This window comes from Poecilia mexicana, unplaced genomic scaffold (genome assembly GCF_051168715.1).
Source record: "Poecilia mexicana isolate PSO_F unplaced genomic scaffold, ASM5116871v1 scaffold_19, whole genome shotgun sequence".
Classification (NCBI taxonomy): domain Eukaryota; kingdom Metazoa; phylum Chordata; class Actinopteri; order Cyprinodontiformes; family Poeciliidae; genus Poecilia; species Poecilia mexicana.
This window is the reverse complement of record NW_028263388.1, coordinates 24,518,824-24,534,160: the sequence shown is the minus strand read 5'-3', so window position 1 is coordinate 24,534,160 and position 15,337 is coordinate 24,518,824. Positions and strand designations below refer to the sequence as shown.

At 38.5% G+C, this 15,337-nt stretch overlaps 2 protein-coding genes across 4 annotated transcripts; both read left to right on the top strand.

Moving 5' to 3' along the window:
* The first annotated feature begins 9,882 nt into the window (after window positions 1-9,882).
* On the top strand, window positions 9,883-12,507 carry LOC148153776 (ferritin, lower subunit-like). The gene is made up of 5 exons (XM_088000974.1): window positions 9,883-9,959; window positions 10,361-10,464; window positions 10,533-10,679; window positions 11,852-11,977; window positions 12,042-12,507. The coding sequence occupies exons 1-5, from the start codon at window positions 9,950-9,952 to the stop codon at window positions 12,186-12,188; spliced, it is 534 nt and encodes a 177-aa protein (XP_087857100.1). The 5' UTR covers window positions 9,883-9,949; the 3' UTR covers window positions 12,189-12,507.
* A 343-nt stretch (window positions 12,508-12,850) lies between these two features.
* LOC106910827 (ferritin, lower subunit-like) lies at window positions 12,851-15,286 on the top strand. 3 transcript variants are annotated; one of them, XM_088000972.1, is made up of 5 exons: window positions 12,851-12,940; window positions 13,366-13,469; window positions 13,537-13,683; window positions 14,547-14,672; window positions 14,737-15,286. In XM_088000972.1, the coding sequence occupies exons 2-5, from the start codon at window positions 13,368-13,370 to the stop codon at window positions 14,884-14,886; spliced, it is 525 nt and encodes a 174-aa protein (XP_087857098.1). In that variant the 5' UTR covers window positions 12,851-12,940; window positions 13,366-13,367; the 3' UTR covers window positions 14,887-15,286. The 3 variants fall into 3 exon arrangements, with proteins under 3 accessions (XP_087857098.1, XP_087857099.1, XP_087857097.1); XM_088000973.1 differs by having other exon boundaries at window positions 12,892-12,937; XM_088000971.1 differs by lacking the exon at window positions 12,851-12,940 and adding an exon at window positions 13,000-13,043.
* The last annotated feature ends 51 nt before the right edge of the window (window positions 15,287-15,337 follow it).

The following is a 15,337-nucleotide window of genomic DNA, read 5'->3' as shown; positions in this document are numbered from 1 at the left end:
AAGCAGAAGAAGAGTCAGAAGAGGCTGAGGACATCTGCCAGTTTCCATCAGTCCAACATCAGGACATGGCTGCGACCCACAACATGATGCTGATGGAGGTCCTCCCACCCTACTGTTCATTCCTTAACTCCACTGAGGAAAAAAGATTCCTCAGTGGAGTTAAGGAACAAAGTGACTATGGAAATTAAAATGTAATGTAATTTCTACAGCACTGTACAGTTTTCCTTGAGGAGATTGTCCTGTGGCTCCTTTTCTACTTTTTTTGTTCTCTGCATTTCTGTCTTTTTCTTTCTGAATCACCATGGCATGGTCCATCAATAAATTATAGCAAAAGCGTAAATCAGTGTTTCTCAATCCTGGTCTTCAGCGCCACCCTGTCCTGCAGGTTTAGGTATTTCCCTTCTGCCACACACCTGAATTGTATCTGATTAACAGGCTTCTGCAGTTCTTGATTGTCATCCAATCATTTGAATCAGCTGTTCTGGAGTAGAGGCACATCTAAAACATGCAGAGCAGGGGGGCGGTGAGGACCAGGGTTGAGAAACACTGGCGTAAATGATCCTTTTGTAGTCTCTTCCATGACTAATCAATTTGACTGTCTTATCTGTACATAGAGAAACTATAACTTATTATTTTGAGTCACTGATATGTTAACAGACAGAATTTTAAGAGCTGAACTAAGGATTTTTAAAGCAAACAAATGCTATTTTTCCTGTTTCTACAAATTGTTTTGAGAAATGCGCTTACTGTTTTGTAAATGCCAACAATGACTTGAGAAATGCACCAAAAGTGACTGAGAAAAACTAACCTAGCATAAATTGTCTCAGCTGTATCAATTTGTTTGCCTGTATGAAAAGTGTTCACATTTACAGCTTTGTTTCTGCTAGCTTGCAGGAAATGTAACTTACATAAATGGTTGAAGACAACCTATTGGCCTTCATGAGACTCAGATAAATGGTGAGTATCTATTTCATAAATTGCCTAAAACAGTTATATTTGTTTTTATTTATGTTTTTTGTTTGTGTATTTTGTCTGGTTGCAGAGAGGATCACACCTGTTGACAACAAAGAAAGGTTTAACTACTGAATTTTCAGTCAGAAATGATCGCACCACCTGGTTGAAGTACCTGTGTCCATATGCAAGTCAACAAAGGTGAAACAAACATTTAAGCGAATAAGATGTTCATGTAGTGCATCTTTCTAACTTTTTCTTTGTTTGTTTTCCAGCAGAGAGGAAACACCCGATCGACAACATGTGAGTCTCAATTTCAACCTGTGACTGGGAAGACTACAACCATCCTGAGCAAAGTCTGATCTCAGCGACTTGTGACTCTCAACCCAGAACAAGAATCCTTTTATCACCATTTTTTCTTCTACAATAGCTTATCTCTTATGTGGACACATACTGTTTTTTTGTTTGTTTTGTTTTCCAGATCTCAGTAATACCGTGAGGAAACTGGACAGAAAATAGAATCAGTTCTTTTTTTAACTGACTTTTTAAAGAGAAATTGTTTCTTTAAGTGAATTACTCGTAATCTGTATTTTTTTTTAATTTGAAATTATTTTCTTTATAACTTTCTGTATAGAAATGCTTGACAAGTTACACTTCCTCGTGTGTTGTACTATAATTTGTATGGTAAAATTCTGGTAGGAACAGTGACCAGTAATTTACCATAAGTTTTTTTTTTTTGGGGGGGGAGGGTTTACAATAAAATGTCAATATATCATAGAGTCTGGATGTGTTTTCACTCATGTAGATATTATGCCTCAGGCAGCATGACCGTATTTCCTACGGCAAAACCACATTTTATTTTTTTTAACATATTTTAGGAAGTACGGTATTTTACCGTATTTGAAAGATACGGTAAAATCCTGCATTTAGCAAATACGGTAAAGAACTGGCAGCTGTGGTTGCCAGAATTTTACCGTATTTTAGAAATACGGTAATAAACAGGCAGCTTTGGTTGCCAGAATTTTACCGTATTTTAGAAATACGGTAATAAACTGGCAGCTGTGGTTGCCAGAATTTTACCGTATTTTAGAAATACGGTAATAAACTGGCAGCTTTGGTTGCCAGAATTTTACCGTATTTTAGAAATACGGTAATAAACTGGCAGCTGTGGTTGCCAGAATTTTACCGTATTTTAGAAATACGGTAATAAACTGGCAGTTTTGGTTGCCAGAATTTTACTGTATAAAGACGGTAAACTTCTGGCAACTCAGCTGCCAGTTTTTTACCGTAAAATGAGGCCGTTTTTTTTTACAGTGTAGATATTGATGACAAAGAAGTAGTTCCTATCCTTTCCGATCCTGTCCCGTTTCTTGTAGTTTGTTTTATTGTTGTATTGCAGTCTGCTACAACCTGAACCAGGATTCATCAACACACATTTTACACTTTATTCTTTAAAAACAACCGTAGTGAAATTTGACCGTAAAACCGTCACTTTTGACGTCAAAACTGTGCAATCCAAAAGTAACAACGGGTGATTTTGATACTGGTGTGAAGGAAATACGGAAATCATGAGAGAATTTCAAACTCAAATTACAGATTGAAGTTGTTTTAGTAATTAGGAACAACAAATATACGTAACAATCTCAACAATCCAACTGAAGCACTGACAAGGTGCCAAACTTTGACTATACTTGATGCTTTTTTGAAAAGGACAAAGCAAACCTACACACAGGTACTTCTGTAGAACATGAAACTTTCAATTTCTCTTCTTTGGCAAATAAAAACAATCAACTGTTGGGGAAAAATACACTAAACTTGCAACTTTATGTCCATTAATTCATATATTAGTTTCTCTTTGAAACAAGTGGTAAATGATTCATTTCTCACAGTCTGTTATAAAATATTTGCTGTTTTCTGTGTAGACTGATTTTTTTTGTCAGTTGTCTTTAGACTGAAGTACAGCGATGACTATCATGAGCCCCTCTGTGGTTAACACTGTTTCCTTTTGTTGAGGTTCAGCGTTTTTCACACAGCTGCAGCTTCTGATCCAGTAAATGTAAAGACGATACAGAACTTACCAAAAGCAGGCTGAAGAGGAACAGGACGACTGAGGTGGACCTGAGTGATAAAATCTCCATCTTTGTCACTGATTATTCCCCTAAAATCACATGAACAAGCAGAGGCTCGTCTCCGCTGTCAGGTAAACCTCAGCTCTTCCACCTCATGTGTTGACTGAAGCAACAAATTTCCCCCCGCTTGCTGCTGATTCAGAGCCGTAATAAATCCAGTGTTGACTTTTAATCCCTATATAATTTAGTTAATTAGATTAATTAACAAGTTGTTGTATAAGAACAAGGAAGAACGATGACGTTGGCTGCTCCCTTTGATTTACTAATTGACATTTCGCTGGACAGAAAACTACTTTTATTTTATTTTTCCTATTTTTGAGACTATGAGCTAATATGAAGTAGAAATGTAGCCTTTTCAATCTAATTGTAAACAACCAAGATGAAAAGATTTGAGGAGAAAGAGTGTTACTTTCTCCTGGTGATGTTATTTATATCCTGTTGGTGTTGCTCACCACAGTTCAGGAAATTAAATGAAATAAAGTACAGCATTTCTATTGTTTGTGCAGTAAATTAATTCACTTTCATGACTTAAACACCAAATAACTATGGAAGCCTTCAGTTGATGATTAATGGAACTTCAAATCCCATAGTTATAAATCGTTGAACCAATATCAAAAAACACCGACAGGCATTGCAGAACACTGGAGAAGTTGGCATTAAATAACTTCCATATAATACAAAGTGGCAAACAGAAATCTCTAAACAAGCTAGAACAACTACAGTAGTAAAATAATATAAATTGTGTTTTGAATTAATCAAAATGTTTCTCTGCAAGGAAGTAACATTTCAATAACTTTTTTGTAGGAAGTAATTTAAATGTTACATTTCTATATGGCAGATTAATGTGGAGAAATGAGAAAAAGCAGAACTACCTGTCAGAAAAGATCAGATCATTTCCAAGATATCAAAGACTCATTTTTGTTTTTCTTCATAAAAGTATTCCTAACATTGCATCAGAGTCTTCAACACTGTTTGGACCAGCGCTCCTAAAATAGTTTAAAACTGGAATAACCTGCACCAATTTAAAAACACCTTTTTGTCAAGAGATTTGAAAGCACAGATGCATCAACATCAGTGCAGAAACAGGAAAAACCATGGTGTCTTCTTTACATTTACAAACTTCAGAATCAAAGATGGCCGCCATGCATTTAGAACACAGTAACAGCTGCAGTGATCTCCTGTGTACCATTATTCTGGTGGTTTATATCTTCAACAATGTACAACATAAATGTACAATGTCCATGTGTGAACATACTTTAAATGTTTGAATGCATAAAAGCAGCTGCATTAATTACTATTAACTCACATTAATAACAGCTGTTCATTAAATGCTCTGATTCAGGAAACTCATAACTGGAAAAAGCTAAAGCTGGTTAATGTTCTGACTCCAGAAGTAACCAAACCACCACGACTGTTTAAAATGCTCTTCACTGCACAGCTCCTCTGATCAGCTCCTGTCTGAAGGGACGAAAAGAAAAATATTTAAAAAAGAAACACTCACCCAGAGCAGAATTAGGAAGACATACATCAACCGAGTACAAGAGGAATATCTGAGGAATAAAGGTCTCATCGTTGTTATTGATAATAATCAATATTACACTATGATCAGGTCTTTGCTGCGTTCAGTCCTGCTTCACTGATCTGAACCAGATCTCTGTGCTTCCTGCTCTTTTCCCCATGATGAAGTCAATCATTATGTTTCCTTTTCAGTCTCAAACTTTTGCTCCTCCTTCAGTCACTCTGTGCAACTTGTTCAAGACCCATTAATGGGCATCAAGCAAATTTCTGGTGATAAATATCTTTAGAGCTGATGCAGCTTGTGAACAGCTTTTTATCTTTAGCATAATTTTCATTGTCAGCTTAATGACATTAAATTATCATTCAACACATTAGAAAAGTCAAACGAAAGCATTTAAAAACAGATGAAACATAACAAATACTATAAATACAAGTTTGTATGCATAGATCTTAAAATATCACATATATGCAACAGCCATAGTTAATTTTATTGGTTATTTTTACTGCACTGCATTATCTCTGGCTTTCTTGTGATTGCAGCAAATAAGGAACTGGATAAAGAAGAAATATGACTTAGAGAATCCAGGTCACCTGATGTTTTATGAGGTACCTATGCTGTGTCAAAGAGTTGTTGAAAAATGGAGGAAGTTGATAAAAGTTTTTATTATTTCTTGACTTTAACCCTCTGATGCGTGACTGACCGGCTGTACAGTCTGTCAGTGGCTCCTTTTTGAGCCGGGTTACAATCAATGTGTTTTTATGCTACTTTCGTCATTTTCATTCAGAATAATGTTTTGTATAATACTTTCCACTGTGCTTTATTTCACACAAGAATTATTTCATGTTTGAAATATTTTCATTTTTCACTTTTTTAAACGTTTTTAGAACAATTTGTAGAACATTTCTGACAATTTGTAGAACATTTTTAAAACAAAATGACAACAGCAGCAATTTTACAACAACAATGATGAAATGTCAATAATGGACCATGTTAACATCCATTATGTGTGTGTGGGAGTGTGTGTGAGCATGGGGGGGGCTGCAAAAGAGCACGTTTCCTGAAACTAGCTAGCTAACCAAGCTAGCTAACATTAATGTCTCTATTCTATTATGCTGTGTGTATCATGTATGTGAGTGTGTGTGTGTATGTGTGTGATCCATCCATCCATCCATCCATCCATCCATCCATCCATCCATCCATCCATCCATCCATCCATCCATCCATCCATCCATCCATCCATCCATCCATTTTCTTTCGCTTCATCCGGGATCGGGTCGCAGGGGCAGCAGCCCAGACTTCCCTCTCCCCAGCCTCTTGTTCTAGTGGCTGGAACAAGCCACTGGAACTTGGCTTCCCCCAAGGCGTTCACACTGGAGGGACCGAGAGACATCGTCCCTCCAGTGTGTCCTGGGTCTTCCCCTCCTCCCGGTGGGACATGAACACCTCACCAGGGAGGCGTCCAGGAGGCATCCTGACCAGATGCCTGAGCCTCAACTGGCTCCTCTCGATGTGGAGGAGCAGCAGCTCTACTCTGAGTCCCTCCTGGATGACCGATCTTCTCATCCTATCTCTAAGGGAGAGCCCAGCCACCCTGCGGAGGAAACCCGTTTCGGCCGCTTGTATCCGTGACCTTGTTCTTTCAGACATGACCCAAAGCTCATGACCATAGATGAAGGTGAGAACGTAGATCAACCTTTTTGGCTCAGCTCTCTCTTCACCACGACAGATCGGTACAGCTCCCACTTCACTGCAGATGCTGCACCAATCTGTACTACTCCTCCGCCTCAGCCAATCACCATGCAGGAGCTCCTTCAAAAGGCCAAACAACCACAGATCCTTCTGGCCGCCTCCCCCCTGTGTAAATATCTACAGCTTGAATTATACTAAATACATTTTTTATATGTTTTTTTACTGGATAAAAATGCAGAGAAACAGTATTAATGTGGTAAATGTAGAACAAAAACTAAACGTACTGAAAACGTGAAGGAAACCACATTTAGAGCAGCAGCTGCAACCAGCAGTGAGACACAGAAACCAAGGAGCTTCAGTACAAAATGTCAGCAGATGAGGGGAAAATCAAATCAAGAAACTGAGAGCAGAGGATCTGCAACAAAACAACATGATGATCTAAACCAGCACAGAACAGGAGATTATACAGGAAAAATATACTTAACACAAATTTATTAATATGGAGACACTGACTGACAATTACACCAAAATAGTCTAGGTAGAAGCACAGTGTGAAATCCAAACATTATGCTAATTATTTAAAAAATCTTAAAATAATGAGATGATTTTCAGCCAAGTCTAAAATCAAACCAGTTAATTTATGTTAAAAGTAAAATGAGGTAATAAAATGCTATTTAAGAACAGAATATATATATGGACCTATTTTAATAATCAGACAGCCAAGATGTTTTAATCTGGATAAAATAATTCATGAGCATAAGGTTGTTTCAAACTGATTATTCTCTTTATCTGAAACGTGCGGCTGGTTTCAGTTACAAGCTTCCTGTTTTCTCATCTGATGGTTTTTGAGGGTTTTGTCTGTTGGCTATTTTGATGATGATGTTTTTAGTCTCACTTCAATAACTTCATAAATGTTAAGCTGTAAGACATTATAACCAACAAACTCAATAAGTCTTTACATGCATGTTGGTGTTTTTACAGTTTTATCCATTTTAATAACATTTCTGAGAGAATCTGCTGGTATTTCTGCTGTTGCAGTTTTTATTGTCATTTATTGTAAATAGTGTGTTAAATTTTAAGGCTCAAATACACATGCACAGTTTGAACATTTTATAAATGAACCTGCCCAGTCACATGTTCCTTTGGACCAGTTTATGCAATGCTTAATAACTGCACAGTATTTATGTTGAAGTTTTGCCCCTATTGTTCAGTATTTCATTATTCTGTTTTTTATATAGAGATTTTTTTTTTATTATTGTGAGCCTGCTGCTTTGATTGTCACTTTGTTATTGTCCCCATTGTGGGACAATAAAAGGAATTTCTGTTTTACTCTAAAACTATTACATTGTTAAAAGTTATTTTTTTTTATTAAAAAAGCAAACTTTTATTTAGATTTTTTTTTGTTGTTACCACTAAATTAATTTTCCATTAAATACTTACTCCACGACCGACTGTCTCTTAACACCTACTAATCACTAGTAACCTAGTTTTCTGAGTGAATAATATTACTTCCTATTCTAGGTGTTATTAGGTTGCTTACTTCTGCATTTTGCTATCTTACTAAAACAATCAAAAAGTCTCTGGTCATCCAGACATCAGGTTAATAACGGTTATAAAAACTCAACAGACTTGACATATGAGAGGAGCCAATACTTTAGAGCAGTGGTTCCCAAACTATGGCCCGTGGGCCGGATCTGGCCCGCCTCCACATTACGTCTGGCCCCCCGAACAATACCAGAGAGCATTTAGATTTTTTTCATATACTGTATTTTCCGGACTAGAAGCCGCTACTTTTTTCCTAAACTTTGAACCATACATAATAAGCCCAGTGCAGCTTATATGTGGATTTTTCTTCCACCACCAGGGGGCTCTTTAGCAGGAAGTGAATCATTGGAAGTCAAAATTGGAAATAAAAGAAGAAAGCGCCCTTTAAAACGGAATTAGGTTTTAATAGGGAATTGAACTTTGAGAATGTTGTTGATCAGTTAAATAGCATTGAGGGGAAAAAGAAGATTTTTTGTTTTTTTAAATAATACTGGGATCATTATGAAAATTTGAGGCATAGATATTAGGATCCAATAGATGGCAGTAGTGCAACAATAATGGATGCAAGCTGCCGTTGAGATCTAAAGATGAAGAACAAAGCCCCATTTTCATTTAGCCCATGCTAGTAGCAACACGAAGGATCAGCACTTTTACTGTTACAGTTACTACCGTAATCAGTTCAGTTAAATCTAAACTTGGCAACTTTTTCTTTTTCAACCCTAATAAATGTGATATTCAATTGACCTGTTATGACTCAAACTTTGGGTGTCCGCCCCCCTCTGCTGCTGCTGCATCGCTGTGGAAAACCTGGAGCAGCAGAGATGTTTGAGGCTTATATGTGAATGTTTACTGTTTTTTTTAAAAACTTTGGGGTTGTGGCTTATAGGCCGGTGCGGCTCATAGTTTGGAAAATACGGACTATAGTCCTTCCTGGATTTATTCTGTGAAGAACCCAGAGAGGGTTATTTGGTTGTGCTTTCTGGAAAACAATACATTTTTACATTAAGGCACTCCTGCAATCGTCACACTTTTTCTGTTACAAACTGACTCGGGCCCCCCAGCAAAGAAGGGAAAAGTTATGTGGCCCTCACAGGAAAAAGTTTGGGGACCCCTGTATTAAAGCAAAGCTCTTGAGTTCTTTTTCCAAAACCATTTTACTTATAACAGAATTTTCTGAAGGTGTCATCATGGGTTTTTTTTTACCGGATCAAAATGCAGAGAGAAACTCAGAAGGATCACGGTGATGAGGATTTAATGAAAAAGAAAAGTAAAGTAAACCCAAAGGAAAACAGAATCAGAGCAACAGCAGAATCCATTCTTTGTCCTTAATGATAACAAAAATGCATTGAATTTTGAGAAAAATGCTATCTGAATGCTGTAAATGCATAAACGTATTACTGACTTTTCACCAAGAAGATAAAGCTTTTCTTTGTTGTTGCTTTACAAACTTAAAGACGAACAAAGTCGATTTCTAGCTGGAGCGCCAACTTAAAGGCTTTAACTTAAAAACGAGCACCTGGTGATATTGGGTTTCTCTCGTCACTTCCGTGACTGAAACAATAGTTTTATTGCTGTGACTTTGGCTGTTCAGGTCTGTTAGGTTGACCATTAGATCGGGATTTACTCAGTTGTTGCATAAAAAAAAAACTATTTAGGTTTGTAATCATAAATGTCAATGATTATTTTTATTGTTTTCGGTTATGTAATTGAATCTGACTAATAATTGGCTAAGAGTTTCTTTACTAATAAGTGACTTTTTCGGACCCTAACCCTGAACACAACAGAAGTTTAAAGCAGGTTCGGATTATAAACCCACAACCTAAACTTTGAACAACCCAGAACTTTGTTCAATCCAAACTCGTCCTTGAGTTCTGATGTCCCGCATTTTTCAGATTTGTCCCTGAATCAAATTAATGAATTACCTCCTCAGAATGTGGTCAGGTGGTCGGGAGTCCTCTGAATTACCTGATTATTTGATTCAGGTGTGTTGAAGTAGAGACACAGGTGTGTCTGTCAAGTTAAACACCTTTGCAGTGATGAATCGGTAAGTGTCTAATTAGCTTCAACATATAAAAGCCGAAGAAGAAGCTCCGTTGTGTTGTTTGGGGTAAATAAGATGTCAACAAGTAGGTAATTGTTTCAGTTCCACGTTGTCTGAAGATGGTTTGTTTTTAATCCATTTTATGAGCAACGAGCGCTAACAATTCATTTGTTTTTGTCGTCGTTAGCTTGTGGGTTAGCCTGCTAGCTTTAGCTGCAGGTGCTTTCAGGGTGATTTGGTAAAAGCAGCAAAGTGTTGCCTGCTGAGGTTACATCAGAGTTAAACCCGTCATCACTCAACCACAGGATGAATGTTTTGGCTTCACGGAGCCTTTAAATCCTGGAGAGATGGACTGGATCACAGACTTTGGGTTGGAAGTCAAACTGTTTAAGTTTAGACGAGCTAAGAGTTGATTAGCATCTGAAGTCCTAGTTCAGTCTACCTTTAACTCTACGTACCATTAAGGCCTCTTTATGTTTCTGTTAGAAATGCAGACTGCCGTGAAACAAAACTACCATGCAGAGACTGAAGGCGACGTCAACAAGCTCATCAATCTGAAGCTCAACGCTTCCTACACCTACCTGGCCCTGGTACGTCCAGCTAAACTCAGTCATGTTGCAGTCTGCTGACTGCTTTCTGATATTTGTTGTTTTTCCAGGGGATGTATTTTGACAGGGATGATGTCGCCTTGCCACACTTCTCCAGTTTTTTCCTGGAGCGCTCCAAGGAGGAGCGGGAACAGGCTGAGAAGCTGCTGGAATACCAGAACACCAGAGGAGGCCGGATTCTGCTTCAGACCATCGCTGTGAGTGACTGAAAATGTCATCAGTCTGGGAAACAAGGCCAGCTGCTGGCTTAACTTGAACTAGGTTGGGGTTTAAAATGAGCTTTTGCAGGAAAATTAACTTTTTTTTATATTGGCCAAGATGGTTAAAAATTGGCTTTATGTGGAGATTAAAACCTGCATTTATTAGATCCTGTTACGACCTGGCTCAGCCAGGGGAAAGGGAAGTAACATTAAAGAAACCTAGGTGGTAAGGTTTTAACAATTTAGAGGTTTATTGTTTGGTTCAACAAAATAAAGAGGGTAAAAATTAATAGTCAAAATGTAGGGACTAACAAAAAGTACTAAACAAATTGCACAATCAGTTGTAAACCAAAGAACTTAACCAAACAAAAAAGACTCAGAACAGGGTACACAAAGCAAACTACAAATCTCTAACAGATTCAAAGATCCCACACAGGGACAACGAGAGTAACACGAGCTAACAAAGGTGAACAGAGCTAACAAAGTGGCAAGCTGTCTAAACAAAAACAGCCACCCTTCTCCCAGGATGTCCTTGGTTCTTAAAGGGAGGCCTCAATAGTGATTGGTGGAGCTGGCAATTGATGACCCAATCACTGTAGGCCTCAGGATGTAGGACAGGACGAGCAGGGCCGCACCCACTTCCAGGTGGAGTCAATCTAATTAGCCACTGAAAACAACAAACACAGAAAAGGCCACTGGCCGTAACAGATCCATATTTAGAAACATTGCTTCTGCCATGTTTCTCCAAAGTTAATGGTGTCATGGCAGGTTCTAAAGAGCTTGGAAGCAAAACTATTGGCCACAAGCAATTTAACAAGAAAATGTTTTATAGAAATTACATTTTTAGTCTGGGCAGGGATTATTCAGAAGAAACTGAAATTAAAACTGGTACCAATAAAGGTTACAATAATGGCTGCTTTTATGGTTTAAAAGGCTAATTTTTGTTAGACTCTGAATTTGTCAATGTTTGACTTTAATTTAAAAAAACTTTTGAAATGAGTGGATTTGCAGTTAAATATTTTCTCCAAATAAAACCAAGGCAGGAGAATTAAACCCACCTGACTGAGTTTGGAAAGAAGATCTCAAAGTGATTTCAATGCTGATCAGAATTAAAACTGGACACAACGCTGGTCTGAGCTGCTGATGGAAACATTAAATCTGTTCCCTAGAAACCGAGCAGGGAGGACTGGAGAGGCGGTCTGGATGCGTTGACCTTCTCCCTGGACCACCAGAAGTCCCTGAACACCTTCATCCTGGATGTTCACCGCAGAGCCGACGGCAACAAAGACCCACATGTGAGTTTAGCTGATTAAAGAAACAAAATGTTCTCCAGGTTTTTACATTTTCTTCCTCTTCCAGCTGTGTGACTTCCTGGAGCGGGAGTTCCTCATCGACAGCCACGACACCATCAAGAAGCTGGGCGACTACATCAGCATTCTGACTCGCCTCTCCTCCGAACCGCACGGCTCCATGGCAGAATACCTGTTTGACAGACACACACTCTAAAAAAGCATTAAACATTTCCAAAGGGGTCAAAGCTGCCTTTGTTTCTGTAATAAAATTGCACATTTAACCCTTGACTCCTGTATTTTGGTACAACAGGTCAAATGTTAACTGGAATTACCTCAACTTTTCTAAATGAACCAGGAGCGTCAACAATGTTCTGAAGTTGTAGCAGAGCCATAATTCTTGTAATGTGCTGTGAAATGAATCATGTTTGGTCTGTATCATGTCATGCCATGGTCCTGTTTTCACTTTTTTCTAAAGCAAAGGTAATATTTCATTATCTGAAATGTTTAATAAATCTAAAGCTATGACGCATTTATCTGTCTTGCAGTCTGAGGTTCAGTCTGGTCTGAGGATGGTTTCTGCTTATGGTGGACTAACTACATGGATTTTTATTTTGGTTCTCAGGTTATAATTTCAGTTTTCCCAGAAAAAGAACAAAGGGTTTGCGTCCCCCTAGTCATTTCTGTAACTTACTGCTGTCACTTCAGGTCTGTTAAAGGCTGTAGGTCCTGGAATGGGATTTACTCAGTATACGCTTCAAAAACTTTTAGGTTTGTAATTGAATGTGACCGACTCTTTCCCAGTTTACTTGGGAACACAGAAGTTTAAAGCGGGTTCGTATTATAAACCCACAACCTGAATTTAATGTTATCCAATGAACACTAGAGGGCGGTAAAAATGTCTAGCTTCAACCTGTAAATGCTGAAGAAGACGAGCTGCATTGTTTGGGGTAAACAAGACGTTGACGAGTGAGTAATTGTCAGCGCCGTTATACAGTGACATAATCTGAATTAAAACGTTGTCGAAAGATGGTGGCTTTTAGTCCATTTTATGAGCTAACAAGTGCTAACGGTTAGTTTGTTTTTGTCGTTAGCTTGTGGGATTAGCCTGCTAGCTTTAGCTGCAGGTGCTTTCAGGGTGATTTGGTAAAAGCAGCAAAGTGTTGCCTGCTGAGGTTACATCAGAGTTAAACCCGTCATCACTCAACCACAGGATGAATGTTTTGGCTTCACGGAGCCTTTAAATGCTGGAGAGATGGACTGGATCACAGACTTTGGGTTGGAAGTCAAACTGTTTAAGTTTAGACAAGCTAAGAGTTGATTAGCATCTGAAGTCCTAGTTCAGTCTACCTTTAACTCTACGTACCATTAAGGCCTCTTTATGTTTCTGTTAGAAATGCAGACTGCCGTGAAACAAAACTACCATGCAGAGACTGAAGGCGACGTCAACAAGCTCATCAATCTGAAGCTCAACGCTTCCTACACCTACCTGGCCCTGGTACGTCCAGCTAAACTCAGTCATGTTGCAGTCTGCTGACTGCTTTCTGATATTTGTTGTTTTTCAGGGGATGTATTTTGACAGGGATGATGTCGCCTTGCCACACTTCTCCAGTTTTTTCCTGGAGCGCTCCAAGGAGGAGCGGGAACAGGCTGAGAAGCTGCTGGAATACCAGAACACCAGAGGAGGCCGGATTCTGCTTCAGACCATCGCTGTGAGTGAAAGACTGAAAATGTCATCAGTCTGGGAAACAAGGCCAGCTGCTGGGTTAAACACTGGACTCTAACCTCAGGCTGGTTTCTAATAGACTTCATATGTTGCCTCTATTGGGCTAAAGTGAGATTTTATGTCAAACTCTTACAGTAGTGACAGGTTTATGGTAAAGATAGTAAAGTCTGAAGCTTTCAGTCAGTTTAGTGGATTAAAATTAAATCGAATGTCTTTTGCTAGATGAGGTCATCCTGACTACACTGGACAGCAGTCTGCATTTTTAGTGGTAAAGCTGCAAATTTTCTGACCTTTAGAAAACAGGTGGCTTGGGGAAATTTGTCCTTAAAAATTAGTTTGTGGTTTTAAAAGGAGCTTTTGCAGGAAAAAAAATTAAACTGTTCTATTGGTGAAAAATGATCAATTGTGGCCAACTGAGTTAAAAAATGGCTTTATATGGAGCTGAAAATTTAGAGAAAAACTGTTATCACTTGCATTTATTAGATCCATATTTAGAACCATGGCTTCTGTCTTTTCTTAGTCTCTGGGCAGAAATGATTCAGAAGAAACTGAAATTAAAACTGGTTCATTAATAAAGATGACAATAATGCTGCTTTTATGGTTTAAAAGGCTAATTTTAGTACGACTGAATTTGTCAGTGTTTGACTTTAATTTAAAAAAAAACTATATAGAAATGAGTGGATTTGCAGTTAGAAATATTTTCTCTAAATAAAACCAAGGCAGGAGAATTAAACCCACCTGACTGAGTTTGGAAAGAAGATCTCAAAGTGATTTCAATGCTGATCAGAATTAAAACTGGACACAACGCTGGTCTGAGCTGCTGATGGAAACATTAAATCTGTTCCCTAGAAACCGAGCAGGGAGGACTGGAGAGGCGGTCTGGATGTGTTGACCTTCTCCCTGGACCACCAGAAGTCCCTGAACACCTTCATCCTGGATGTTCACCGCAGAGCCGACGGCAACAAAGACCCACATGTGAGTTTAGCTGATTAAAGAAACAAAATGTTCTCCAGGTTTTTACATTTTCTTCCTCTTCCAGCTGTGTGACTACCTGGAGCGGGAGTTCCTCGTCGACAGCCACGACACCATCAAGAAGCTGGGCGACTACATCGGCAGCCTGACCCGCCTCTCCTCCTCCGAACCGCACGGCTCCATGGCAGAATACCTGTTCGACAGACACACACTCTAAAAAAGCATTAAACGTCTCCAGCTGCTCACATTTCCAAAGAGGTCAAAGCTGCATTTGTTTCCGTTGAAAAAAACAAACAAAAAAAACCCCAAAATACTTGCACATTTAACCCTTGACTCCTGTATTTTGGTACAACAGGTCAAATGTTAACTGGAATTACCTCAACTTTTCTAAATGAACCAGGAGCGTCAACAATGTTCTGAAGTTGTAGCAGAGCCATAATTCTTGTAATGAGCTGTTGCTGTGAAATGAATCATGTTTGGTCTGTCATGCATTCCATGATCCTGTTTTCACTTTTTTACCAAATGCAAACCATTTATGAATCAAATTGTTGAAATATTTTAATATCTGGAAATTATCTGAAATATTTAATAAATCTGAAGCTGCCAAACCTTTTAAACATTTCCTGTTTGCTCTGTCATGCAGTCATGTCTGAGGACGGTTTCTGCTT